The 24,701-nt window shown below is 47.1% G+C and overlaps 2 protein-coding genes across 3 annotated transcripts in view; one reads left to right on the top strand and one right to left on the bottom strand.

Annotated features, from left to right (window-relative positions):
* Positions 1–16,011, bottom strand: part of PLEKHA3 (pleckstrin homology domain containing A3) — a 33,319-nt gene extending 17,308 nt beyond the window's left edge. The window contains exons 1-3 of one of the 2 annotated variants that reach the window (XM_077319587.1): positions 15,866–16,007; positions 14,529–14,874; positions 1,062–1,178 (exon numbers count right to left, since the gene is read on the bottom strand). In XM_077319587.1, the coding sequence (XP_077175702.1) occupies positions 1,062–1,178; positions 14,529–14,568 (157 nt within the window). In that variant the 5' untranslated portion in view covers positions 14,569–14,874; positions 15,866–16,007. Of the gene's footprint in view, positions 1–1,061; positions 1,179–14,528; positions 14,875–15,865 lie in introns of both variants that reach the window. The other variant, XM_077319585.1, reaches the window with a different exon arrangement.
* FKBP7 (FKBP prolyl isomerase 7) lies at positions 16,002–23,478 on the top strand. Its single transcript, XM_077319588.1, has 4 exons — positions 16,002–16,375; positions 17,999–18,150; positions 21,838–21,971; positions 22,887–23,478. The coding sequence occupies exons 1-4, from the start codon at positions 16,152–16,154 to the stop codon at positions 23,046–23,048; spliced, it is 672 nt and encodes a 223-aa protein (XP_077175703.1). The 5' UTR covers positions 16,002–16,151; the 3' UTR covers positions 23,049–23,478.
* The last annotated feature ends 1,223 nt before the right edge of the window (positions 23,479–24,701 follow it).

The raw sequence follows: 24,701 nt of genomic DNA on the forward strand, positions 1-24,701 counted from the left end.
ACCAGGTGGCACCACATTTAGAACGCTGGTAATGAATACTTCCTTCTACTTAAAAATAAACACACAGGCTTCTAGTTAATGCACCCAACAAAGCAGTATTTAGGCAGAACCTAAATAGGATCGTGACTCCAGAAGCAACTACTTTGAGTCCAGTGGCACTTTTAAGACAAACCACATTTTATTCAAGGTATCAGCTTTTGTGTGGATAAAATTCGGCCTCACTTGGAGTACTGTGTTAAGTTTTGCCACCCCAGTTGAAGAGGGATGTAGAGAAATGGAGCGTGTCCAGAGGAGGGCAACAAAGATGGTGAGGGGTTTGGAGACCAAGACGTATGAGGAAAGTTTGGGGGAGCTTGGTCTGTTTAGCCTGGAGAGGAGGCAACTGAGAGGGGATCTGATAACCATTCTCAAGTATTTAAACGGGTGCCCTATAGAGGATGGAGTTGTTCTCTCTTGCCCCGGAGGGACAGACCAAAACGAATGGGATGAAATTAATTCAAAAGAAATCCCGCCTAAATAAGTTCCTGACAGTTAGAGTGGTTTCTCAGTGGAACAGGCTTCCTCAGGAGGTGGTGGGTTCTCCATCATTGGAGATTTTTAAACAGAGTCTGGATAGCCATCTGACGGCGAGGCTGGTTCTATGAAGGGTCAAGGGGGTGGCAGCTTATGGTAGCTATTGGGGTGTGAGTGTCCTGCATAGTGCAGGGAGTTGGACTCGATCACCCAGAAGGTCCCTTCCAACTCTATGATTCTATGATTCTCTATGTTGATCTTAAAGGTGCCGCTGGGCTTTAACTTCGTCCTGCTGCTTCAGACCCATATGGCTACCCACTTGAATCTAAAGAACTGCTTGCTACTGTTCTGTTTTTCAGTTTCTTTTCTCTCATGATTTTAGGTCTGAGCAGAATGAGTTGGGGCGAGGGACTACTTTGCACTGTAAATAAGGGAGTACCAAGAAAACCAACAACCTTGCAAGTAGAAAACTAGTGCAGCAGGGAGATCCCCCCCCCCTTTTTTAAATGAGGAAACATTCAAAACAAGTTTCTGATTGCTGGACTCACCTTTGATTTCACACACGGCCATCTTTATGCTCCCTTTGCTGCCCTTGCCAACGTCATCCTGTGAATCGTAGTACGACAATATCCCGTTATCTAGAACAAACCAGCGAGGCTGCCAACCTGAGAGAGAACCAGAAAGAGCAGAAAATGACATCAGTCTCGTTGTGTTTCATCACAAATATAATCTCACCCAAACAGCAGCATTATTGAAGTTCTTTATTGGAAAATAGGGCCAATGCTTATTCGAATAACTTTCAGGAACGAAACAGAGACACTTAAAAAAAAAACTGCACAGCTAATTATAATCTTTTTTATGTAACAGGCTTCTTCAACCGGGGTTTCATGAAACCCTGGGGTTTCTTGACAGCCTTGAAACTCTGAAAGGGTTTCCTGAATAGGTGGAGAGTTGATTCTTTTTTTTTTAATGTTAATCATTTATCAGGTGATATGACAATATATGGTCATGTCGACCCCCCCTATGGCCAATGATGGGCCTGGAGGGGGTTGGAAGGGGAGGGTTACCGGGTGGGCGTGTCCACAGCTTTGCTTCCCAAGCATATTCTGCACGATCGCTCCACTCCTGGGGTTTCTCGAAGCCTGAAGAAAGTTTCAGGGGTTTCTCAATGGTTAAAAAGTTGAGAAAGACTAACTATACACTCAGTATACTGGAGTGGCCAAATTGACAAGGGCTCATGGTAACTGTAGTCCATGGACATCTGGAGAGCCAGTTTGGCCACCCCTGATTAATGACAACCCACCTGAAATGTTCCCACTGACCAATTATCCTTAAGACCTATGTAAGCCTTGTAAGATTAATACCTCAGTGTCAGTGTTTCCCCAGTCAGGAATGGATAAGGTATTTGTCTAAAGAGAAACTGTGTCTATATATGTTGTAAGTACAGTCTGACCAATAGGGACCTTCTTCAAGAAAACAGCAGGGAGAAAAATATAGTTATGAGGCAGGCCAATTACAACTCAAGGCTACTTTCCATGGTTGTGATGAAGACCAACCTTGTGACCAAGAATGGCAGCTTAAGAGAGTAGGGCTCTAGAGAATGGCATCCAAGCTGAGTGCCCTCCCTTAACTCTACCTCTCCCGGACTGTCAGATTCCTCCCGATTTCCTTGGGAGTGTTGACTTGGAGCTTTAATGAGTCTGAGAGCCCTCCCTACCCCCATGTTCCTATCATGTTTTCTGTGCCTTCCCTCTCACCTCCATCCCACCTGTAGAGACATTCTCCCCTGCTGCAAAGAGTTCTCTCTTATCTATCCGCGTCCTTGGTTTGCATAGTAAGGGTTGGAAATTTACTGCCAGGAAGGACAGGGGGAACAGAATGGATGCCTCCTGGATTTGCGCCTTTCAGATCAAAAGCTTCCCCTATGGGAACTCGATCTCCCGCTTAAACTGTCGCCCCTATATATAGACCCGTGCTTGTCTCTGTCAATGTTCCTGTTCTTGCCATGCTTTGTCTCACTTTGCCTTATGGAACCCTTCAATAAAAGCTGACTTCTTTGCACCTCATGTGTATGGAGCAGTTCTCTGCAAGGGGGTCTCTTCTGTCTAGCCGGACTAACCCACAGTTCATGACACACTGTCCCAAAATATCCAGGATTTTCCAAAAGCAAAGTTGGCAACGCCAAGGATGCATCTTCCTTCCCATTTCAGCTGCCTGTTTTGTCTGAAATTCTTTTTCACACGCAGACTCATCTTGCCTCTATCTATCCTTGTAACATGGAATGCAGAAAATAGCACAACCGGATTTTAAAGGGGTTTAACAGTCCCATCCTAAACAGAGGTACCCTCTGCTAAATCCATTGAAATCATTGGGCTTAGAAGGCTGTAAGTTTGCTAAGGCAGGGGTAGTCAACCTGTGATCCTCCAGATGTTCATGGACTACAATTCCCATGAGCCCCTGCCAGCAAACACCTTTGTGACAAGGAACAAGGGCATTGGAAGCTGCAGAGTTGCAAATTTTGCTTTCATTTTAAAGGAAATCAGATAAAGAAAATATAGGTCAAGATAGCGAGACAAAACCACCCAAGAGAGATTCCTAAATTTGGAAAAGACTGGCTCCATTCTATAAGTGTACGGCAGGAATCTGAGCAGAGCACGGGAGCACAGCCTCGCAGAATCAAAGAATGCCCAGGGGTCTGCAGTTAAAGGAAACCTGATTAAGCAGTTTATGCAGCTCAGAATTGAGCTGCACCAAGGGAAAACACACAGTCCTATTGTCCTGGCAGCGAAGAAACCTTTTCAGAGTGGTGAAAAGGACATAAAACCTTTCGCCATTCCCAGCAGATGCCCCTATAAAGCAAGAAAATGAACAAGGCTAAAAAGCGCTCGTGAATTTGTAGAACCCAATGTCAGTGATTCATTTTACACGTCTTCAATTGCCTTCTTAAAAATTAAGGGAGAGTACAAACATATATTTTAACAAGCAAGCCCTTGTTCTGTTTTTTTTTAAAAATGAAATGGCCTTCAAATCGTATTTAAAACAGGATATCATATAATTTTATCATCTAGGTTTTTTTATAGGCAGTTCCTGCTGGAGTCAAAGATTCTTAATGAAGGTCAAAACCTCTTCTATAACTCATGAGCCATACACTAAATATTTCTATAGCAAATTAACGCCGTTACGGCTTCTTAGCCCATACACATCAGTGGGAAATGGAAATAGCGTTATTTCATGAAGGAAAATCCTGTATTCCTCCCCCACCAGAAACACAGCCTATTTTAATAAAGAAAGAAAATGACATTCTTAGAATGCTAATAGATCAGCTTAACTCCCCAAGCACAGTTCCTTTTTATAAAACTCACTGACTTAAATTATCGGCTTCATTTATACGCCACCTTACTTTCCATCTGGGGCCCAAAGCACCTTATATTGTTCTCAACTATTCTTATTTTATCCTCACAACAACCATGAGAGGTCATAGATCCAGATGGGGAGCTGTGTTAGTCTGCCTGTAGCAGTAGGAAAGAGCAAAAGTCCAGTAAGACCCTAAAGACTAACCACTTTTGTGCAGGATACGACCTTTTGTGCATCACTGCTCACTTCTTCAGGTGGGAGGCTATGTTAGACTGAGAGCATGTAGCTGACCCAGGGGAACCCAACAAGTCACTATGGCAGATCAGGATGTCCCAGATCCTAATTCTACTACCTACAAAAAGGGTTCTTCCAGTATCCTGCCCGCCTGACGTATTTATTTATTTATTGCATTTGTAAGCCACTGCTCTTGGCCCGGCCAGCTCACGGCAGCTTACAACAGTTTAAAATAATACAAGCTAAAATATACACAATACTAATAAAACCTAGAACCAAACCTCTGAATCCCCTTAAAACTACTCCCCCCAGTTGCCAACCACCAATCCAGGAGGATGTAGATGGATATAGCTGAGGAGCAATAGAGGAAGGACTCAAAATCCAGTTGGTGTTTTCCAACACTCCACTAAATCTAGTCACACCAATAATTCTTTCTAATAAATATCAATCACTATTTTAGACGTATAGTACTGATGACTGATCAGATTTATAAGCTGAAGTTCCAAGGATAACTGAAGAGGAAGAATTTTTTTTATACACCACTTTTCACTACCCAAAGGAGTATCAAAGCTGTTTACAATTGCCTTCCTCTCCCCACAACCGATACCCTGGGAGGGGGGCAACACCAAGAATGCAACTTTCTTCCAATTTCAGCTGCCTGTTTTGTCTGAATTTTTTTTTCACATGCAGACTCATCCTGACCATCTCTTACTGTCAAGTACCACCCATGGCAGACTCTGCACTGGGCTTTTCATCCCCTGTGACCCTGAATTAAAAAAAAAAAAAACCTCATCTAGACCTTATTCGATTTCCATTTTGGTATTTAGCACTTTAAATTTTCCCCCTGCAACGTCTGTGATTGATCCGCGGTGACACTACCTTTCCCTGATGATATCCAGGAATGGATATAACTCACTACGTTTGAGGAAACTGCTTTGAAAGCCCCAATATTTCAAGTGTAGGTATCTACGTTTTGCAGGATTAACTTTCTCTGTCGCTGATTGGTCAGGGCGTCAATTCAAAGACTACAGAAAACTGCGGTTCCCGGTAGCCATTCCCCTGCAAGACTTATTTTTGCCATCATTTCTAAAGTGACTGTACTCCAAGCCCACACTTCTATGTACCGAGATTTGCCTTTCCCCCCTTGTTCTCCACCCACTCCCCTGCTCGCTCAGGAAAAGAAAAATAAACAAGCAGACTTGTGCTCCATCTCCCCATTCCCCTGCTTGCTTTGGCTGTACAGCAGTGGTCCCCAAGCACTGGGCCACGACCCGGTGCCGGGCTGTGAAGGCCTCAGCACCAGGCCACGGCTCCCTCTCCCCGCCCCCCCCCCCGCAGTGAGAAACTTCCCAGGCCGCAAGCAAAGCAGCCGATTAGCTTGTGGCCCAGCAAGCTTCTTTTTGCGGGGGGTGGAGGGAAGCGCGGCTGCCGGCACAAGGGCGCATGCGCGGCAGCTCCGCGCATGCATGTTTGTGCCATGTACGGCAATTTCACGCATGTGCGGCAGGTCCGCACGTGCACATTCGTGTCACGTGTGGCCACAAACACGCATGCGCGGCAAGTGCCACACATCCACGTTTGTGACCGTGCATGGTGCAAGCACGCATGCATAGACCTGCCGTGCATGCGTATTTGCACATGGGCTGCCGCACATGCGTGGCCCCGGATTGTCCTCCCCCCCACCGGTCCGCAGCCTGAAAAAGGTTACGGACCACTGCTGTAGAGGAGACAAACAGCAGGAAATAAGCCCTTCTCCAGCCTTGTGCTCTTTCAACACCGCTTGGAGCTTCGTGACCACCATCCTCCTCTTAGCTTCCCCAATCAAGCGGGAAGGAGAGAGCAGCCACACAATTAAGTGTAGAAGGCAATGCCTGTTTCAATTCCGGATAAACAAAGATGGGAGACCCAGGTTCAGATCAACCTGAATTCAGCAGGATCGACAACAGGCAACCCCCCCCCAAAAAAAAACATAACTGCAGAACGAGTCCATATCTACTTCCTCCTTTTCGCTCACCCACTTCTGATAACCATCATCACCTTCTCTTCTCATCATCTGATCTTAGAATTGGCAAACTGCCCTGCTGCCCACATCCCTTTTCAGCAAAATAGTGACTTCCTTATGTGTGTGTGCGTGTGCACATCGCTCTCAAATAACATCAAGCAGCCACAAACAAGGAAACCGTGTTTTTGTAGGGGATGGCTGCTTAATTCTCAACAACAAAATCAAATTTCTCCCGTGATCCAAAACATACATGCTCAGAGACCCATTTTAATTCAATACTCTCAGTGAATAACATAGGACTTCCTACTGAGTAGACGTGCTTACAATTGCTTCCTGTTATCTATTGACATTCCCCATAATTTGGTGCAGTTCCAGAATTGCCTGGCTTTTGCCCACCATCAATGTCCTGTTATGCTACAGCCCGGGAGAGCACCCCCACCATCCTTTCCCAAAATATCACACAACAATGTATTGTATGGGAAATAAAATAATACTGAGAACAGAAAATTAGAACTGTTCATCTTTAATATTCAGGAATTCTTTCAAAGCGAAACTGCACCTCCTACTGTGTTTTCCTCCCCCTCCTTTTTATTTATCATTAACCATACTTTGCATTATCTTTACTTGCAGACTTGCTATCTCCACCGAGTCTCTGAGTTTGACGTCAAAGAAGCCACACTCAAAGCATACGCAGCCTTTCTCAACTTTTTTACCGTGGAGAAATCTCTTGAAACATTCTTCAGGCTTTGAGAAACACCAGAAATGGCGCAATCATGCTGCATATGGGTGGGAAGCATAGCTGAGTACACACCCACCCGGGGCCCCTCCTCTTCGCTCCCCCCATTGGCCATTTTGAGGGAGGGGGCAGGTCAGTAGGATCACATATGGTCATATCACCCAATACATGTTTAACAATTTTTAAAATATATAAAAAGGTGACTCTCACCCATTCAGGGCCATAAAGAAACCCCAGGGTTTTACGAAACCCTGGTTAAGAAAGCCTGACATGTGTAAACACAGTACAACTATACAACAGTGAATCAGATAGACAGGCAGATGCTTGGTTTCAGATAGTATGCAATTTTGCATTTGATAGAACTTTGCATATTAACAAATGGGAATGGAGACAGATGGACAAAGCAAGCCATGGATAATAAAACAGACAGGCAGAGCACTTAAGTGACGGGTTGTGTGTAAAGTTCATAGTAGATGTGATGGGGAGAGCCACATTGTTTCTGTAAATGTCTGTTCTTTTCACGAGCCAGCTTGGTGTAGTAGTTAAGAGACCCAGGTTTAATTCCCCACTCTTCCCTCACAGCCAGCCAGTTGTGACCTTTGGGCTAGTCACAGTTCTCAGAGCTCTCTCAGCCCCACCTACCTCATGGGGTGTCTGTTGCAGGGAGAGGAAGGGAAGGCGATTTGTTAGCTGCTTTGAGACTCCTTCAGCAGCCTCTAATCTGGACAACCGGGTTTGATTCCCTGCTCCTCCACACACAGCCACTGGGTGACCTTGCACTAGTCACAGTCCTGTTAGAGTGGTTCTCACAGAGCAGTTCTCTCACAGCTCTCTCAGCCCCACCTATCTCACACGGTATCTGTTGTGGGCGATTGTAAGCTGCTTTGAGACTCCTTCGTGTAGAGAAAAGCAGGGTATAAAAATCAACTCTTCTTCTGAAGCCAGATGGGTGGCGTGGGTCAAATTAGAAAAGTTTAATGGTGCCCTTCCTTGTACTCTGTGACTATCTGCGTGGCTCCCTGCCCAGTTCCTACACATGGCCACCCTGCCATATCTAATAGCCCTAAACGTACTCTCATAAAATGGCAGCTTCTCTTTCTGATTACATAAAATCTAACCTCAAACAGTCTATCTGGGAGGAAGCAGCTACAAAAATTATAGCCTCTCTATAAACTTACGTGATGCAAGTACATTTCCAAAGGAAATAGGATTCAAACAAGGCCTTGAGGGAGTGGTGGATAAAGAACGAAGAGAACAAATTTCAGAATAATACGTACACACAAGGATAAAATGGACAGACACGGATTTTGTTGGTAATCTACTCACATGGATTGTGTTCAGGCTAAATGCTGCATTAAGAAAAATTCTATTCTAAAATTCTAGACACAGCCAGTTCAAGGGGCGGGTTAAACCAAGCGCATGTACATATTCAGCAGCCAAAAATGGAGACCAAATATTTTTCAATCCCTTAGCATCTTTTCCTCTCTCCAAACAGCTTTCCATAAGCTACTGCCCTTGAGTTTTATTTATTTAAAAGGGCAGCTAAAACTGCTACAAGGGCAGCTTTCTCAACTGTTTTACCATTGGGAAACCCCTGAAACTTTCTTCAGGCTTCAAGAAATCCCAGAAATGGTGCAATCACACAAAATATGGTTGGAAACTATTGCTGTATACCCAGCCACCCAGGGCCTCTTCCCTTCCCACCCCATCACCAGCCCTTTGGGAGGGGGTGGGTCAACATGACTATGTATGGTCATGTCACCTGATAAATGTTTCTTCCAAGGCTACTATAGATGTAGTAAAATTATACAGAATATATATGAAATAAAAGGTTCTTCGTTCTTGTTTATTCTTGTATAGGATCCAACCAGAACGGTATCTAGATATATCTAATCTTCCTCAATGGATGTCCTCACTTTTGAATGTGAATGTTATGAATGTCCAAATTTTGAAATTCAACCTCTATTGAATAATATATATATCGGCCTTTGGTTCTTCAATATGGGGATGCTAGTGTTCACTACAAACCGTCCCACTTGTCTATATTTACCCGATAAATGTTTAACAATTTTTAAAATATATATATTTAAAAATTCATTCATTTCCACCCACTCAGGTGACCTTTCCAGCCCCAGGGTTTCACAAAACCCTTGCTGAGAAAGCCTGTACTAAACCACAAGAGAAATCAAGAGGGCATTTCAGGTCTTTATCCATTCTCAGAGAATGATCTGGTGTTACCCTGTTAGGGTTAAGTGGCTCTCAGTTCACAAGCTACTGTCTTGATGTGGGGCTGGGCTAGTGGCATGGTTCACTGGTAGACCAGCTTTTTGGCATGCAGAAGTCCTAGGTTCAATCCCTGGCATCTCCAGTTAAAAAAAACCTAGGTAGTTGATTTTTACAGAAGAATTCTAGTTAAGACCCAGTGAGCCACTGCCACAGTAGACCATACTGATCTTGTTAGACCAATGGCCTGCTCCTGTGTTCGGCAGTTTTCTGCAAGGCTGCCTGGGAGTCCCATTTAAGCTGGCACTAGCTTCTCAAGGGAAATGTGGGATGTATATGGAATACATTCCATGATACGGTAAGACTAGGAATTGTTTCCTCAATACATAACAGATTGGTTTCTCCTTAGAGCAGTGGTTCTCAACCTTCCTAATGCCGTGAGCCTTTAATACATGACCCCCAACCAAAAAATTATGCAAGGGTTCTTTCACAGAAATTAAACCGAAACTGAACAACGGCGTGAAGGTCCATTGTTCATGACTGAGCAGTGAGGCTCTCTTAGCCTCACCTCCCTCACAGGGTGTCTGTTGTGGGGAGAGGAAGGGAAGGAGATTGTAAGCCGTTCTGAGCTTCCTTCAGGTAGAGAAAAGCGGCATATAAGAACCAACTCTTCTTCTTCAGTAATATGAGGGCTCTCTCAGCCTCACCTACTTCACAGGGTGTCTGTTGTGGGGAGAGGAAGGAGATTGTAAGCTGCTTTGAGCCTCCTTCGGGTAGAGAAAAGTGGCATATAAGAACCAACTCTTCTTCTTCAGTAATATCAGGGCTCTCTCAGCCTCACCTACTTCACAGAGTGTCTGTTGTGGGGAGAGGAAGGAGATTGTAAGCTGCTTTGAGCCTCCTTCGGGTAGAGAAAAGTGGCATATAAGAACCAACTCTTCTTCTTCTATGATTGTATATAAATTGGCAGGCACCTGCAGGAGGAGCGGCAACAGTGGCGGCACCCCCCCCCCAGCTGTTCGCCCTACCGTGACCTCTGTGAAAGGGTCGTTCAACCCCCAAAGGGGTCCTGAGGTTGAGAACCACTGCTTTAGAGATTTATATGCCCCATCCAAATTCATTCTACCTTTTTATCAACGGTTGGGTGGGGTCCACATCCACTCTGAGGGCATCCCTTACTCTTCGCCTGGATCTTTTTTCACCCGCGCTCTGCAAAGTTATATAATACACCTCTGTTCTAGAAAACTGGGCTATGTTCTTCGTTCTCTTCCTAATAACTCCTCCTCGTCCTTCTGTTGTTTGCAGCTTTGGGTATATATATCTCTCAGCCAACTGCAGGCAACAGTTCATGGATCTGACAAAATGGGCTCACAGCTCCGTTGACTGACTGCGGTAGAATCACAAGACGACGCCTCCAGAATTAACATTTGCGAGGCTGCTATGGGAGGCGTTTCTCAATAACATGTTGACAATCGCAAAGTGATGAAAAGCTCCATTTGTTCTCTAGCATTAAACAGGATTTGGGGCCTGCCCGTTGTTTTCCACTTAGGACTTTGGCCTCTTTATAATACATGTCCAAGCACTCACTGCCTGCCTGCGACATGGAAATTCATCTTCAAGGCCTCTACAACTTACTGTTTGGGACACACAGCCTAGCAGTGGCAACCTGCTTCTCACATTCCTAAGCAGTTCCCGATATTTTGCTTTTATTTTATTGCATAAAAGCTACGCTGACAGGTGGAGACGTTCAAAACAATTTCACAATGTTCGAAACAATTCCAAATTGGATTCCCAGGTAGAGTCCACTTTCGGGATCTTCATCAGTGTTGTCCTCAATATATTGTTAATAATTCAATCTTCTCTAACTGTATTTCATGGGTGGTGAAATTATACAAAACGACAAACCCAAAATGAAACGCTTCTGGATCTCTAAGATGTTACTGGATTGCAATTTAACAGGCCAAATCGGATGTCTCCCGAAATCAAGAGCCATGAAATGTTTCACAATACAGAGTTCCTACTGTACTCGAGGAAATTATCCCAAAATAAGTGGCAGAACTTTAAAAGAAGTGCCATCTAAAATCTGTAGCATATCCTTTAGAACAAGGGTAGTCAACCTGTGGTCCTCCAGATGTTCATGGACTACAATTCCAGCATTTGCTGGCAGGGGCTCATGGGAATTGTAGTCCATGAACATCTGGAGGACCACAGGTTGACTACCCCTGCTTTAGAACAATGGTTCTCAACTGGGGGGAGGGGGGTCAGGACCCCTTTGGGGGTCGAACAATCCTTTCAACAGGGGTCATCGTAGGGCGAGCAGCTTGGCCAGGGGGGCACCACCACTGTTACCACCCCTCCTGAAGGCGCCCGCGTTCAGCCACCAGCTGCTCCAGCAGCTCCTCCAGCGCGGCCCAGTCTCCTGCTAGGCACTCCAGGTGGTGGTGCAGCTTGGTGGCCTTGGGCTCCAGCAGCTGTGCGCTCAGCCTCTCCAGGTGCACCCATTCGCCATGCAGCGCATCCCACTCCAGCGCCATCTCCCCGTGGGCCTGGCTCAGCTTGGCCACCGCCAGCCAGAACTCGGCCACCTCCAACTGCCCCACACAGGCAGCAGTTCAGCTCCAAGAGCTCGCCCTCCGCGTCCCGCAGTTCGCTGTGCATGGCTGTGCCTCCACCCGCTTGCCTTGTTGAGCATGCTCACCCTGGCAACTGGCGCACCTGGTTCCACTGCGCTGCTTTGGGTCCGGCCCCGGCTGGGCGGGGAGCGGGTGGCCAAGGCTGGATGGCCGGAGGAGGCAACTGGAGAGCGGCCCCTGCTGGACACGCACCAGCTTCTTCCCCACCCTTCTTTCCAAGGGGGACACAAAGTGGCCCACATCCCTTTAGCGATGTCTTCAAATAAATTTTGTCTGAGGGGGGATGCTTGCACATGAAATCTCACACCTTGAATTAATCTTTGTTGGTCTTTAAGGTGCCCCTAGACTCAGTTTTTGTTCTTCCAAATCATTGGTTTTCGTTACTCAGTTCGTACTCTGCCATTCTCTCTAAGGGGGTCCTAAAGTGGCTGACATTGCTTCCATTTCATCCACACAACAGCCTTGTGGGGTAGATCAAGATAGAGCGTTCGTCTGTCTGGAGCAGCGGAAAAGAGTGAGATCGGCATGGTGGGACAAGAGGCAGAACTGAACTGAGAAACCCCGGGGGGAAAAAGAATTTATATACTATCATGAACAATGGATCTTCACGCCATTGGTCACTTTCGGTTTAATTTCTGTGAAAGAACACTTGCATAATTTTATGGCTGGGGGTCGCCACCACATGAGGAACTGTATTAAAGAATCACGGTATTAGGAAGGTTTAGAACCACTGTTTTAGAACTGGGAACTAGACATAGTTATACAGAAGGAAAAACTCTGAATACATGTTTTGCTAGAGCTGTAAAACTTCCAGAAATTATGGGGGGAAATGGGGCTTGGTGCAGGATTGAAACATATGCTATACTTACTATTCCGTCAAGCCTAAAGACAATTTGTGAAAGACTTTGTTTATTCATTTATTTCATTCGTTACATCTATATACCGCCCTCCCCAGATGCTCAGGGCGGTTTACATGGAAAGCCCCATATCAGACTAATAGTCCATCTAGTCCAGCATCCTGTCTCACACTGTGGCCAACTAATTCCTCTGGAGGGCCAACCACAGGTCACAGAGGCCGAGGCCTTCCTGATGTTGCTTCCTGGCTCTGGGATTCAGAGGTTTAGTGGTGCTGAACGTTAAGGTTCCCCTTAGTCACTCTAACTAGAAGCCACTGATAGACTTAACCTCTATGAATCTATCTAATCCCTTTTAAAGCTGTTTATTCCTGTGGCTATCATCACCTCCTCTGACAAAGAATTCTACATTTTAATCCCGCTCTGTGTAAAGTGGTATTTCCTTTTGTCTGTCTCAAACCTACTGCCCCTCAGCTTCGTTGGACACCCTCAAGTTCCAGTTTTTTGAGAGAGGGAGAAAAGTTATCTTGTTCTGTTCTCTACATCAAATGGCAGTAGCAATTCAACAGCAAGTAGCAGGCATCTTAATCTAAAGCTACAAATCCCACAGCTGTTGAAAGCAAAATGCTTATGTATTGAGGGGTAAGGGGAAATCTCAGAAAAAAATTCACAAAGTGGTATGATTTAGGTATGTTGATTCACACTTTTTAAGAATATCAATCTTGAGGGCAATTAGAAGAGTTCGTACTTATATGCTGTTTTTCTCTACCCGAAGGAGTCTCAAAGCAGCTTACAGTCGCCTTCCCTTTCCTCTCCCCACCACAGACACCTTGTGAGGTGAGTGAGGCTGAGAGAGCCCTGATATCACTGCTGGGTCAGAACAGTTTTATCAGTGCTGTGACAAGCCCAAGGTCACCCAGCTGGCTGCATGTGGGGGAGGAGTAGGGAATCAAACCCAGTTTGCCAGATTAGAAGTCTGCACTCCTAACCACTACACCAAGATGGCAAATTAAGTTTGGCTACGATGCAGACAGGACCCCGCACAGCAAACCAGATATGTCTCCAAAGAGGACTTCATCCCACACAAAGTTTCCTGTTTTGCCAAAACATCCACCAGGCATACCTTTGATAAACTGAGAACCCTAAGAAACATCAGACACATCAGACCACCTTTTGACTCAGCCAGCATAGATCTGAAAGGATTTCCACACTGAACTGCCTAGCTATATCTATTGGCAGAACCTGTGGAAGAACGAGAATTTAGAGGCCTAAGCAGAACTAGGCCATATTTGCTAAATCCTACAGTATGATTTAAGCACTTATCTCTAAATTCCCCAGCCCAATCAAGCAAGTGTGGTTGCTTTTAATCCTGCAAAACCATCAGGCCTCACTGGTTCAAAAGACCTCAGTAGGATGTGGGGCAGACTCATGGCTCAGTGGTAGGGCGGCCAGATCCGGGTTGGGAAATACCTAGAGACGTTGGGGGTGAAACCAGGAGTGGGCAGGATTTGGGGTGGCGAGGGATCTCAGTGTTGCATAATGCTTTGGAGTCCACCCCCAAAAGCAGCCATTTTCTCCAGGGGAACTGAGCTCTTTAGTTTGAAGATGACCTGTAATTCCGGGGGATCCCCAGGCCCCGCCTGGAGGCTGGCATCCCTACACAGTGGCTGAGCATCCTTTTTCTCCACGCACAAGGAGCCAGAACCAACCCCTTCCCCTCGTCTCCCACTAAAAAGAGGCAATCGCTCACGTTCAGTATCAGAGGCCCTGGGAAGCTGCTTCCAGCCAGAGAAGGCAGCACTGACCTTGAAAAACCAACCGGGCCAGGCAGCTCCCCCTACTGAAGTACCCTCAAAGCAAGGAGCCAAAGACCCTCTCCGGGAGTTCTCAGTAAGGTTCGTCTTTGGACGTCCGCACCCAGAAGGGCGCGGGACCCGCACCTGCCCAGCGCCCAGGTGAGCCTCGCCTCCCGCCCTTACCCGTGATGTAGTTGGTCCACTTGTACAGAACTCCTTCCATAGTTCAAAGCGGCGGCTGGCGCAGCATCCTGGTCCCTCCCGTCGTCGCCGCCGCCTCCAGGGAAAGAGCAGCAGGCCCCCACAGGGCTCCTCGCGTCGCCTCTTCCCTGCCGCGCTCCCCACCACGGCCAGCGCCTATGGACATGGACAGCTGCGCGGCTGAGCCCGGCGCGCAGAACCGGCGGCGGCGAAGGCAGCAGCCTCGGGATCCGGCCGGCGCTGGCGATGCTGCCCGATCCGGATTAGAGGCACGTGCAGGAGCAGCAGGAGAAGCGGAGTCATTCCTCGCCTAGGCGCATCCCAGCCGCTGGGGGGGTGGGAAAGAGAGCGATTACCCCCCAAAGAGAAGGGGGAAAGGGCCGCCTCCGGGCATGGGCTCCGGGCTCTCTCTCCCCTCCGCGGCTCGCCGGCCCAGGCCTTGCCTCGTCTCCTTCCTCGTTCCCTCCCTCCCCCTCCTGCTCGGGCTTCGGCGTTTGCTGCCATTGACCCCGGCGCGTCATTTACTTCCTGGAGGAAAGGGGCTGGGGTTTGCACAAGCGGCGGAGGGAGGGAGGGAGGGAGGCGAGGAGGAAAGTGCGCGGCCACGGCTGGGCACGCCCGAGAGACACTCCAGCGGCAGGCGGCAGGCGTTGTCGGGGTTGCTGCAAAGAGCACGAATGCACTGCCTCGGGACGATCCGCCCCCCCCCCCCCGGCTACGCACAAGCACAAGCCCCCAAACCACGACGATCTGGCCCGCTTTTCCTTCCATCCACGCACCCACCCCGGACGCCGATCCTATAACCTGCAGAGCGCAACCCGAGGCTGGAGATGATGACCCGCGCAATGCCCAACCGGGACTGCGAGGGATCTGGGGCAGGCTTTTAAGGCGCTGCCTGCGAACCGCCCTGGGGCTGGACGGGACCTGCACGGGGGGAAAAGGATCCCGCCGCGCCAGCCTGAGCGCGCAAGGGAAAGCGGGGGCGGGGGATCGTCGGACAACGCGGGCGCGGAGAGAGCCGCCCGGGATTCTCCTCCCAGTGGGCTCAGTGCCTCGCTTGCCTCCCAAAAAGGGAAGCCGTGGCAAAAGGGCATCTCCTCCCGATGGGAAATCGTGCAAAAAGGGATTGCCCTCCACTAAGGAGCTCGTGCAAAGGGGATTTTCCGCCCAAAGGGTGCTCGTGCAAAAGCGAGAATCGCCCCGCTTTCGCCGCAAGTTTCCGAGGAGGAAGCAGCGGGCCCGGCGGGCAGGAGCCTGCAGTCCCCGCTGCCCCGTCCGCCCTCCCCCGTCGCCGCCCCGCTGCTCCGAAGGGAGGAGACCTGCGCACGTAGCTTGAAATGGAGCCGCGCTGCCAAAGCTCCGCATGGGGGCGGGGCGGGAGATGAAGCCCAAGAGAAGGGGCGTCAAAAGCGGAGGGAACCCGCCCGGCCTGCTTCGGAGGCGGGCCCCGGGCAAAAACATCTGGATCTGTTTTGGGGCCACGCCCCTGGGTGACGTCGGACAATGGCAGTGCCACGCAGCCCCGGGAAGGAGCGAGGCGCATTGTGACGCCGCGCCTGCAAGCCCCGGTTGTGTCTGCGGCGGAGATCGGCCGTGCGGGGCAAGATGCGTCTGGGGGCGGCCGTGCTGTGCCTTTCCCTGCAGGCTCTCGCGCTCCTCGCTCTCCGCGCGGGCGGCCAGCAGCCAGGAGGCGCCCCCGACGACGGCCAAGTGCGCATCGAAGTCCTGCACGTCCCCCGCGAGTGCCAGCAGAAGAGCAAGAAGGGCGACCTGCTCAATGCCCATTACGACGGCTATTTGGCCAGCGATAAGTCCAAGTTTTACTGCAGGTGAGTGGGGGAGGGGCCGTGCCCTCCTTTCCCCCCAGCACCCTATGCCAGGGGTAGTCAATCTGCAGCCCTCCAGATGTCCATGGACTACAATTCCCATGCAGATGCTGGCAGGGGCTCATGGGAATTATAGTCCATGGACATCTGGGGGGCCGCAGTTTGACTACCCCTGCTCTATGCTCTGCTAGGTTTGCACCTCGGCCTAACCCCCTTCCCCCATGCGGAGTCTCATAATAAGAGCTGGCACCAAGAGGTATGTGACATGAGTAGTAATTTGGAGAGGCCCCCCTCCCCTGCTAAGGAAACGATTTGGCTCTTGTTTGGTTTGTAAAGCACCAGGGAAGCCTGGTTTCTGAAGCTGGTGTGTTTATTTTTATTTGTTTTTAATATATTTATATACCGCCCTCCCCGAACGCTCAGTTTAAAGAGGAACAAGTACGAATAACTCAGCTTATAATAGTGCAGTAATAACAATAGCAACATTATGGAACAGTAGAATACTGGGGAGAACAATAGGTCAGTGCATACTGATGGCCCAGTGGGGTCTGTAGTGGTGGTTGAAGGAAGGAGCGGGGGGTGGGTGGGGGGAATGAGAAGCCATGGTTCGGGTTGACCTCAAAAAAATGCCTGGTCGAGGCCCTTTTGCAGGCCCTGCGGCTGTTCAAGTTCCGTCAGAGCCCTGATCTCCTCTGGGAGCTTGTTCTACCAGGTGGAGGCCAGGACAGAGAAGGCTGTGGCTCTGGTTGAGGTCAAGCTGGTTTCCTTGGGGCCAGGGATCATCAGGAACTTTGAAGCGGTAGAGCGTAAGGCTATTTGGGGGGTGTAGGCAGAGAGGCGATCCCTCAGGTACACTAGGCCCAGACACATGTGGCCTTAAAGGTGATAACCAAAACCTTAAGCCTGCTCTGGAATTTGACACAAGGTATAGATTCAGGTGGGTAGATGTGGTGCTCTTAATCAATAGAACAAAGTCTCCCAAATCTCTAGGAGCATCCCAATCCAAAGTTGGGAACTTTAGGTCATATTCCAGTAGACCACACTACGTAGATGCATAACAAATATGTCATGTCATGGAACCAAGTTTCAGTCCAGTGGCCCCTTTGAGACCATAAAGTTTTATTCTGGGTCTAAGCTTTCATGTATAACCCTCTATCAATATGTAAGGGTTGGTGACTTCTGGTTCGTTGTATCTTAAGAAGTGCGTGCACACCAGAGTTTGTACCTAGACTTAAACTTTGCCCTAAAGGGGCCACTGGATTTAAACTTGGTTCAATCACATACATGTTATGCATGTACATCATGTGTTTTACTGGGTCCTGGCCTAGGGTTCCCAAATTTGAGTTGGGAAATTCCTGGAGATTTGGGGATGGAGCCTGGGTAGGGTGGGGTTTGAGGAGAGGGTGAGTATCTAGTGCCGTAAACTTAAACCTCCAAAGCTGTTGTTTTCTGCAGGGGAACTGGTCTCTGTTGTCTGGAGATTACTGTAGTTGTGATTATGGGAGATCTCCAGACCCCATAGCGTTCACCACAAATGACTGTCCTTATAAACTCAATTGCCCTCTTTACATTTAACAAGGATGTTTTAAAATCTCTCTCTCTGTCTCTCTCTGTTTTTGTCCATAGCCGAACACAAAATGATGGCCACCCGAAATGGTTTGTTCTCGGCGTTGGGCAGGTCATCAAAGGATTAGATATTGCCATGTTGAATATGTGTCCTGGAGAGAAACGCAAAGTGATCATCCCTCCTTCGCTAGCATACGGGCAGCAAGGATATGGTAAAACAAAGATATGCCTTGAGACCAGGTCCCTTCTGGATCTAGCCGAGGGTTTTTAGGAAGAGGGCGGGGCCAGGTTGGGTTTTCACCCAATAGGGTGGCTGATTGGCTGTGGAGATTTTAATAGTTGCCCCAGCACCTGCTGCTCTCACCACACTGTGGTACTGTAGGGATGCAGTTTAAACAGCATCCCAGCAGAGATTCTACCCAAAATGTTGAAGACATTTTGTGGTTGGCTCCATGACATTTTGTGGTTGGCTCCATCACCTCTTGCGCCAGCCATTTTATACTTCACTGCCAGTGGCAGCCATTTTGTGGTTGTACCCACCACCCTCTGTCAGAATTCCATAGATGCCCACAAACTTGAAAACACTGGGTACCTTTGAGCAACACTACATTAATACGAGTTTTTAAACCCATTGGTTCAGTAACATTTGGCTGAGATCCTAGTAATAGAGTTTTGTTTCCATTTAAACCTTTATATTCTCCCAAGAGTATAAAGATCTTAAGAGCAGCAGATGAGATTGGTCTTGACCAGGGCCAGGGCCTGGTGAGATGTGCTCCTAAAGGAGATCAGAGCCCTGTTCCACAGGGCCTATAAGATGGAGATATTCCACCAAGCTTATGGTTGGAACAACATCCACCAATAAAAGCTGGCCTCACTGCTGAGAAAGACCAGCTCCTGATGCCAACCCCCCCCCCCCCCGGTCTGAAAATATTAGTTAGGGGCATTTAGATTAGATAAATGTTTTTAGCCTATTTATATGTTTTATGAATATTGTTATCTGCACTAAGCAATTCTGGAAGGGTGAACTGAAAATTTTAAAAAATATATGGTGTAAGATTATTGTTGATGTTACTTTTGACTATGTTATATGTTCGCTGGTTCCATGTATGCCCCCCCCCCCACACACGTTATATGTAAACCGCCCTGAGCCATATGGAAGGGCAGTATAAAAATCTAATAAAATAAAATAGATTAGTACCTGTATGGAATGAAGAATACAAAGTCCCAGATCCGTTCACAGGGAAAGCAGAGGGAATGTCTGCTTTTAACCGAATATGGAAATGGTCCCAGGATATAGTCTGAAGTCACATGACCCACCAGCCTTGCTGAAGTCTGGATCTGGCTGTCAGCATCTAGACAGGAGATCTGGGATCTGCAGGCATACTGCTGTCTCCCGTTGTTCCAAGTGTTGTTCTTCCAACTCAGGTTGCTTCCAGAATCAAAGCTGCCCTGGGAGATAAAAGGCTTCAGACAATGCTATGGTGTATAAAGGAAGCCACGGCCCTCAGTTTGCAAGACCTGTTAGTAATACCATGGCAGGGTCCAGCTGTCCTTGCACAAGGGCTCGGTTGTCTGTTAAAAAGTAGACCCAAACTTCATAATGTGATCAGGTAGATAAGTGAAGGAATACAGGTGGGTTCTCCCTCTCCTGTCAAATCTAAGGTGGCCGGCCCTACATGTGAACCAGTGATGCTTCAGGTAGGCAGGCACTGCAACCCTTTAACTTCCATAGGCAGAATTAGTTTGCCATTATTTCCTCAGCCAAATTAACATGCCCTACCATGCAATCCAAGGCAGAGTAACACCAGCCTAGGCCATTGACTCTAATGACCTTAGGCTAAAGTAGGTTTTCTCAACCAGGATTTCATGAAATCCTGGAGTTTCTTGACAGCCCTGGAGGGGTTTCCCAAATGGGTCGGAATTAATTAGTGTATTATATATTTTTAAAATGGGTTAAATGCTTATCGGGCGATATGATCATATATGGTCATGTTGACCCCCCCCCCAAAAAAGGGCCAGTGATGGGCCTGGAGGAGGTGGGAAGGGGAGGGGCCCCGGGTGGGCATGGTCACAGCTATGCTTCCCAACTATATTCTGCATGATTGCATCGCTTCTGGGGTTTCTGGAAGCCTGAAGAAAATTTTAGGGGTTTCTCAAAGGCAATAACGTTGATAAAGGCTGGGCTAAAGTAACTCAGTTTAGAATTGCGCTTCTAGTTGGACAAGAGATATTCTCAGAGAGCAAGCTGAACGTTGCATGGTTACTGAATACTAACTGACGGCTGTTTGTTCTAGGCTGCAGCTGAAGAAGCCTTTTACCCCCCGCCTATCGTATATTTAAGCCTGCATGCTGGGCAAGATGGTTCTAGCTTTGACTGTCAAGAATGCATGTCCTTTTCTAAGTCTTTCCGTGTGTTTTCCTGTGGTATGTATAATTCTCAAAACTGCTCGCCTCCGAATCCTTTGTTCCTTCAGCTTACTACATCTTAAGAGCTTAGTGGTAGCAAGGGTATGAGCTCTGTAGAATTCTACAGTATGTGTTCAGGGATTTTTTTTAATATATAAAATAGTTTGGAGAAAGAAATATCTTAAACCAAGCTGGGGCGATTTGTAACATACCAGGCTAGGAATCCCACGAGACAATGCATAAGTGGCTTATCAGGGATTCCGCAAATCGGGATTTTGCTGCCCAATAAGGACTTAAAAAACAGGGATCGTGTCAGTCAGTCACCTGATGGGCTACTGTACGTGGCTGGTGTCAACCCTGGGGGGGGGGGGTTACAGGTTATGCAAGCGTGTCTCAGATTGTCCGTAAAAGGCTATATTGTATTTTTATCCCCCTCGGAATTCATCGAAAGACTGTAAACATTTGTTTCCCCTTTGTTAATGAAGAAGGCTGTTCCAACTTCTTTGTTTTCAGTGCAATGTACGGAAGCTGAAGAAAGAAGTATAAAGTTCATAATGTCATACTTTAGATTAATGGCAACCTAAATCCTTCTGTATTAATGGCATGCTGCATGGCTCGTCAAGAGCACTTTGGAAAGCTCACTGGTTTCCTAACTGCGGTTTCTTTCTGACCCAACGCCCAACTTTGGTGTGAGGTTTGAGAATAGGATACACTAAACTTCAGTTTTCAGTCAAGAATACACTATAAACTTCAGCATCCTTCAGTGGTACATTAAATGTCAGTCTTTCTGGAAGCCCAGTTTTTAATATAACTTTTGAGACTGCTTTCCCTGTCCTAAAAAGCCTGTTCCAAGTAATGCTTTTTTCTTTCATTGAATGTGTGTTTTCCTAGCCATCTTAGGTTTGAGGAGCAATGAGTGCCTTGACTTTATGGAACAAAGGCCTATTTACTGTTCTTCCTTTTTCTTCAAGAAGGGTTACATTTGGCTAACAGTATACTTAGAAACATAAAGCTGGAAGGGATCTCAAGGGTCATCTAGTCCAAACCACCTGCACGACGGAGGAAATTCACAACTACCTCCCACCTATCTCCATTCCCTCTATAAGCAAAAAATCTCTAGGACTCCCAGCCAATTTCTTCCTGACCCCAAAATGGCAGTCAGCATTACTCTGGACTGAAAGAAAGGTCCACAAGAGCTGAGCCTACCACCTCCCGAGGAAGCCTGTTCCGCTGTGGAACTCCTCTGTCATGTAGTTTTTCCTAACGTTTAGCCAAAAACTCTTTTGATTTAACTTCAATTTGGTTTGAAGCAATCCATTTGGAAATTTTCATGGAAGTAGTTGTTCTGCAAATGCCAGTTACAATATTTTAAAACCAAATGTTTCTTACATGGAAGCTAGGAATAATATTTTTCTAAAATAATAGCAATCTGAGTTTAAAGTTATCTGTGATCTGTGTAAAGGTTTCCTGTATCGGTCTTCTTACGTTCTTAGAACCAGCAAAAATTCCACCGAATGCAACGTTGATATTTGAGATTGAGCTGTACGCCGTAACTAAAGGACCACGCAGTGTTGAAGCTTTTTCTGAGATAGACATGGACAATGACAAAAAACTGTCAAGAGACGAGGTAAGGAGTTTTATTGCCCACCACCTCAGTGAAATGACTTCTTATTCTATTCATCTTTAGCCATCTACCTGTTTCTTGAGTTTAAGCAAATCCACGGATTCCTAAAGCGGCAGATTTGTCCACACTGAGAGAAAAGAGATGGTTATAAATTTTTGAAAAATAAATTGGGGAGGGTTAAATCCAAACAGAAGACAAGAAAAGGGCTGCCTGTTCATGCCCAGCTCTCCTCTTGAGACAGTGAAGTTATAGGCAGATGGAGGAGTTGCCACTACCTTTGAAGTGGCAAAGAGGTGAGCCGCTGTAAAGGGGCAGGGAGGAAAGAGAGAGACACAGATAAATGATGGGAGAGAGGAGCAATGAAAAATGGGGAGAAAATGCAAGTTTCTTGCGGGTCCCCGCTTGTTAACTTATAATTTGTTTTTTTCTGACTATTTCACCATGGCAAAGGTAAATGAAAATTTAAATTTAAAAGCGGCAAACCTCATTTTCTCTTTCTTTTGCCATTCTAGAAGGATAGCAGAAAAGGTTCACATATACCCACAAATTAATTTTGGCCTTCGTCAATAACCACTGCTTCTCCTTTTTCGTGAGCACCTAGATTCCTTTTCACTGTCTCACCCATAAGGGTTTTGACACCCTTGGCCAGTAAAATTAATTCCCACCCACCATGAGCACAGCTGCCCTGTGGAAAAATCCATCCACATGCGTGACAAAAGACAGTGTATGATTTTAACATATTTGCATTTTTAAAAATCCTTGATTGCAGGCTGCTCTGTCATTTCAAAAATAGGATTAAATATTTTGATTGCATTCCAACCGTTTTAAGTTAAAAATTAAGCTGTTTTGTTTTACGATACTGGTATAAAAATCAACTTAGTGATATTCCTCTGGTTACTTCCCATTTCATCCTTTCAGATCAATGGTTACTTGAAGAGAGAATTTGAAAAGGATGGAAAGAAACGTGACCCATCGGTTCATGAGACTATTTTGGTTGATATATTTAAAAAGAATGATCACGACAAAGATGGCTTCATATCTGCCAAAGAATACAATGTCTACCAACACGATGAACTATAACAGAGGAGTGCTAAGAGATCCGTTCATTGCCTTATGGACACTCAGGAGCCCCAATCTAGCCATTCATCTTGAGTGAACATCTAGTTTCAATAACCACGTGGGCTTCCATATACACTTCAGTAGAGTGTAGAGGGCTGCACTCATAACCCAGCATCCCCTCCATTCAAAGCAGTACAAAAGTTTGCTTGTGCAGGAGCCCTTAATGCCTACCACAGTGAAGGTGGAGCTGTGGATCATAGGTGGTTAAGCACTGCGGTCCAGGAAACAGCTATGTTCTCTGACCCACTTAACATTTCTGGGATTTGCGCACAAAACTTCTGCCTTGGATTTAGAGTTGCCACATTTCACAATGTGCATCCTGTTTTCTATACTTTCCATTGTGGTTTTGTATGCCTTTTTATTAAAAAAAATTAAATGAGTTATATTTAAATGAATGGCGTTTGATAAACCAAAAAACGGGAGCATGTGTGATTTTTCAGTTCTGTAAACTTTCATAGAACATGTAGATATGAAAAAATGAGTGTGCCCATAGGAGTACCTGGAGTATTTACAAAGGGTTGGTTTCCTGGTATGCCGGATGCCCCAAGACACCTCCCTAAGGTGATACAGAAGACAACTTGGGGAATAGTTTTCAGCAGAGAATCAGTGGGGGGAAAGAATTTGGTACCCCTCCTTTGAGCCTCTTGTGGCGCAGAGTAGTAAGGCAGCAGACATGCAGTCTGAAAGCTCTGCCCATGAGGCTGGGAGTTCAATCCGAGTAGCCGGCTCAAGGTTGACTCAGCCTTCTACCCTTCCGAGGTCGGTAAAATGAGTTCATCAGAATGGGGATTAGAGGGACTGCCTTGCAATGGCTGATCTCCTTTCTCCAGAACCGGACAGAGGGTTGCAGTAGGTAAGGAGACGTCAGACCCTTTCTTGCTCCCTTGTGAGGTGCTACAGGGGGTGATACGCTCACCCATGCTTATTAATATCTGTATGAGCCCTCTAGCACAGCTGATCTGGGGCTTTTGACTAGGTTGTCATCAATATGCAGATGACACCCAGCTAGCCAGCCGGATTTCCCCCCCCCTCCCCGAAACATTTGCCAGCTGTTTGGAAGCTGTATCTAGATGGCTCAGGAAGAGTCGTCTAAAACTCAGCCTCTCCAAGATGGGAGGTCCTTTGGCTGGGTACAAGGGGACAGGACCAGGAAGCATGCCTCCCCTGCCTGGATGGGGTGCAACTTATGGCTGTGCCTAAGGCCAGGAATTTGGGAGTGATCTTCGATGCCTCCTCGGACCACCTGGCCATGGTGATCCATGCAACGGTCCCTTCCAGACTAGACTTCTGTAACTCAGAATACGCTGACCTTCCTTGATCTCTGACCTGGAAATTACAGTTGATACAAAATGTGGCTGCCAGAGTCCTCACTAAGTCATCTTGGAGGGCTCATGTCCAGCCTATGCTGAGGCAGCTGTATTGGTTGCCAATCAGCTTCCAGATCAGGTTCAAGGTTTTGGTTCTTACATTTAAGGCCTTTCATGGCTTTGGTCCCATTTATCTGAGGGGCCGCTTGTCTCCTTATGCTACCCTGCAGGGCCCTTCACTCTGTGGGTAGGAATCTACAGGTTGTTCCTGGCTACCGGGAGGTGCACCTGGCTCGACCAGGGCCAT

This window comes from Paroedura picta, chromosome 2 (genome assembly GCF_049243985.1).
Source record: "Paroedura picta isolate Pp20150507F chromosome 2, Ppicta_v3.0, whole genome shotgun sequence".
Taxonomy (NCBI): domain Eukaryota; kingdom Metazoa; phylum Chordata; class Lepidosauria; order Squamata; family Gekkonidae; genus Paroedura; species Paroedura picta.

Bases quoted from the DNA above. Each gene is read 5' to 3' on its own strand.
- FKBP7 (XM_077319588.1), top strand. From the start codon at position 16,152: ATGCGTCTGGGGGCGGCCGTGCTGTGCCTTTCCCTGCAGGCTCTCGCG. The intron at 16,376-17,998 runs GTGAGTGGGGGA...TTTTGTCCATAG, and splicing joins AAGTCCAAGTTTTACTGCAG to CCGAACACAAAATGATGGCC. The intron at 18,151-21,837 runs GTAAAACAAAGA...TTACGTTCTTAG, and splicing joins ATACGGGCAGCAAGGATATG to AACCAGCAAAAATTCCACCG.